Raw genomic sequence first — 3,344 nt, forward strand, 5'->3', positions numbered from 1 at the left:
TTATAAAGTGGCAGTTCTAATTATGTCTCATTCATTATGTAACACACCAGTACACAAACGTCACACAAAATGCACGACATAAAAGTACACTAACAACACACAAACAAAGTTCTGGTGAGGGTCTGCAATCTGTGATTGCTCTTTTTCTTGTTTATCAAAGTGTTTTTTTATCTATCTATAATTCCAGCAATGTGTGTGTGTGTGTGTGTGTGTGTGTGTGTGTGTGTGTGTGTGTGTGTGTGTGTGTGTGTGTGTGTGTGTGTGTGTGTGTGTGTGTGTGTGTGTGTGTGTGTGTGTGTGTGTGTGTGTGTGTGTGTGTGTGTGTGTGTGTGTGTGTGTGTGTGTGACCGCTGTTTCTCGACAACCTCTGGTCCGATCTAATTGAAACTTGCCAGGTATATTGCTGGGGACCTGAGGATGTGCCTTTTCAAGGTTTGATATTAATCGGACAAGTGCTTCCCAAGTTATGGCCATTTATTTACCAAACCAATGGGAAGACACGTTGTTGCATGGGCGTGGCCGATGGGGAAGGGAAGCACAGCAGCGTTCCCGATTTACGGGTTACAACGTACGGGCTTCCGGAGAGTGATGACTTCGTGTATTCTAATAATTTCTCGATTTCTTATGCGCATTTATCGATAAACACAATGGCCCAAGTTATGATCGTTTTCATATTAGAGGGTGCATAAATTTCGGGAACATCAGAGTGCTGGTATGCTCCGAACCAGGAAGTAAATTTTTTCTCTCTCTTCTCTTCTCTTTTTGTTTTTTCCTTGCCACGACATTGCGAAAAGGTAAAATACGTTGGCGCTAATTGAATAATTGGGTATTAAAAATAAATTGCGAATAATCGTAACTGCGAATAATATCGAATTTCCGGGTCACGCACTTCCGGGCACGTGAGATCGAAGAAACGGCCTGTGTGGTTTATTTATTTATTATTATTATTTTTTTTTTATGGGCACGTACTAGTATAAATAAACACAGCCCCCTGTATTCACAAGGTTCCTTGAGTTTTTTCCCTCGATGTGAGAGCATTTTCTCCTTCGCAACTACAGTATGTTGCTGTAACTCATCTCCAAGGATGCACCTGTGTGCGAGTAGTCTAACTCGGTAAAATAGATAATGGGAAACTTATCAAAGATGAAGGCTGAAACGATTGGGAAAAACAAACAATTTAATGGTTCACACCTGCACACCTGATCATAAGGACGTGCAAATCATAAACCCTGACACGTGATGTGAAGAACTTCGGACAAGACGAAGAACAAACACAGATATGGGATTAAAGATATCCCAAAGTTTAAGAAACAAAACAAAATTCCAGTTCAAGTTGAAAATCTATACTTATCATGTGATTGTATGTGTGTGTGTGTGTGTGTGTGTGTGTGTGTGTGTGTGTGTGTGTGTGTGTGTGTGTGTGTGTGTGTGTGTGTGTGTGTGTGTGTGTGTGTGTGTGTGTGTGTGTGTGTGTGTGTGTGTGTGTGTGTGTGTGTGTGTGTGTGTGTGTGTGTATCCATCTCCATTTTGGTAAAGGGTCATATTTGTTCGAGCAAGCTGTGTTTTCTTGTTTTCTTCCGATGGATATTTTCAGGATCGTCACTGAACCCCAGGCAGTCTACAACTTTAGTTAGTTTGAAGTAATGTTCATTCCCAGAGATATTTTTATAGATCTCATTGAGGTTCTTCTTCATTACTCCAGTTTCTCCAGCTGTCACTAACACAATATCGACACTCTTCAACTTCCAGGTTATTTTGACTTCATTTTCCAGATTCCGGTATTTTGTTATTTCCCTGATAACACGGAATTCACACCGAAGTCACTGGGTCCTCGCACCTCTGTTGTAACTTCGTGTGTATTTTTTGATGATGAGACAAATTTGATGATGAAATAAATGCCTTGTCACAAACAGAACACTTGTGGGGTTTATCACCGGAATGTATTCATTCATGGTCATGTAAATTTGATGATTGATTAAACGCCTTGTTGCAAACAGAACACTTGTAGGGTTTATCCCCGGAATGTATTCGTTCATGTTTATGTAAAGTTGATGATTGATTGAACGCCTTGTTACAAACAGAACATTTGTAGGGTTTACACCCCGTATGTATTCGTTCATGGATATGTAAATTTGATGAAGAAAAAAATGTTTTGTTGCAAACAGAACACTTGTGGGATTTATCCCCAGAATGTGTTTTTTGATGATAATTTAAAGCCGATGAAGAAAAGAAGGCCTTCGAGCACACAGAACACTTGTGGGGTTTATCCCCGGAATGTATTCGTTCATGGTTCTGCAAATTTGATGATTGATTAAACGCCTTGTCACAAACAGAACACTTGTAGGGTTTATCCCCGGAATGTATTCGTTCATGGGTATGTAAACTTGATGATTGATTAAACGCCTTGTTACAAACAGAACACTTGTAGGGCTTACACCCCGTATGTATTCGTTCATGTTTATGTAAATTTGATAATTGATTAAACGCCTTGTTACAAACAGAACACTTGAAGGGTTTACACCCCGAATGTATTCGTTCATGGTTATGTAAACTTGATGAAGAAAAAAATGTTTTGTTGCAAACAGAACACTTGAAGGGTTTCTCCACTGAATGTAGTCGTTCATGTTTATACAAAGTTGATGAATCACCAAACGCCTTGTTCCACACGGAACACTGGTAGGGCTTTGCCCCGATATGTATATTTTGATGACGATGTAAATTTGATGAAATAGTAAAAGCCTTGTTACACACGGGACATTTGAAGCGTTTCTCCCCAGTATGCAATATTGTATGTTGATGTAAATTTGATGAAGTAGTAAACGCCTTGTTACACACGGAACACTTGTGGAGTTTATCGTTTCCTTGGATGTGCTTGATCACCTTGAAACAACTTTTGTGGTTGTTGTAAGAGACGCTGCTCGATTTGTCATTGTCCTGACAAGAAGGCATTTTCTGATTGAATTGATCCTCTTCATCAAACTGGGCAGAGTTCGTAAAAGAAACGATTTTAATTTCTTTATCTGCAAAGACAATGAAACACAAAACTAACTGGAAAGCAACTGAAAATACATCATAAGAACCCTCCCCACCCCACACCCGTAGACCCCCTCACACCCCGTTTTTTTAATGTCATGTACAAACTTCAGTAAATCCTGAGAGATTAAGGTTTTGGTGAAGTTTCATTGAAAGTGTGTGTGTCGTTTCGGAGTAGAAAGCAAATAGGAGGCTTCGTAGATATCGATTTTTTTTTCGATACCGATATACCAGTGGGGTCAGACTGGTATATAACGGTATATCAATATTGTTGAAATTAAAAAAAAATAAGCAACTAATTTTTTTTACGC

The 3,344-nt window shown here is 39.3% G+C and overlaps 1 protein-coding gene across 1 annotated transcript; it reads right to left on the reverse strand.

The window, feature by feature from the left end:
* Positions 1–1,159: 1,159 nt before the first annotated feature.
* LOC147007803 (uncharacterized) lies at positions 1,160–3,077 on the reverse strand. The gene has a single exon (XM_085866406.1). The coding sequence runs from the start codon at positions 2,947–2,949 to the stop codon at positions 1,945–1,947; it is 1,005 nt and encodes a 334-aa protein (XP_085722532.1). The 5' UTR covers positions 2,950–3,077; the 3' UTR covers positions 1,160–1,944.
* Positions 3,078–3,344: the final 267 nt, after the last annotated feature.

The sequence above is a fragment of the Eptatretus burgeri genome, chromosome 25 (assembly GCF_056783735.1).
Source record: "Eptatretus burgeri isolate ZD-2024b chromosome 25, Ebu_testis_v1, whole genome shotgun sequence".
In the NCBI taxonomy this organism is placed as follows: domain Eukaryota; kingdom Metazoa; phylum Chordata; class Myxini; order Myxiniformes; family Myxinidae; genus Eptatretus; species Eptatretus burgeri.

Coding starts and splice junctions, on each gene's coding strand:
- LOC147007803 (XM_085866406.1), bottom strand. CDS start 2,949: ATGCCTTCTTGTCAGGACAATGACAAATCGAGCAGCGTCTCTTACAAC.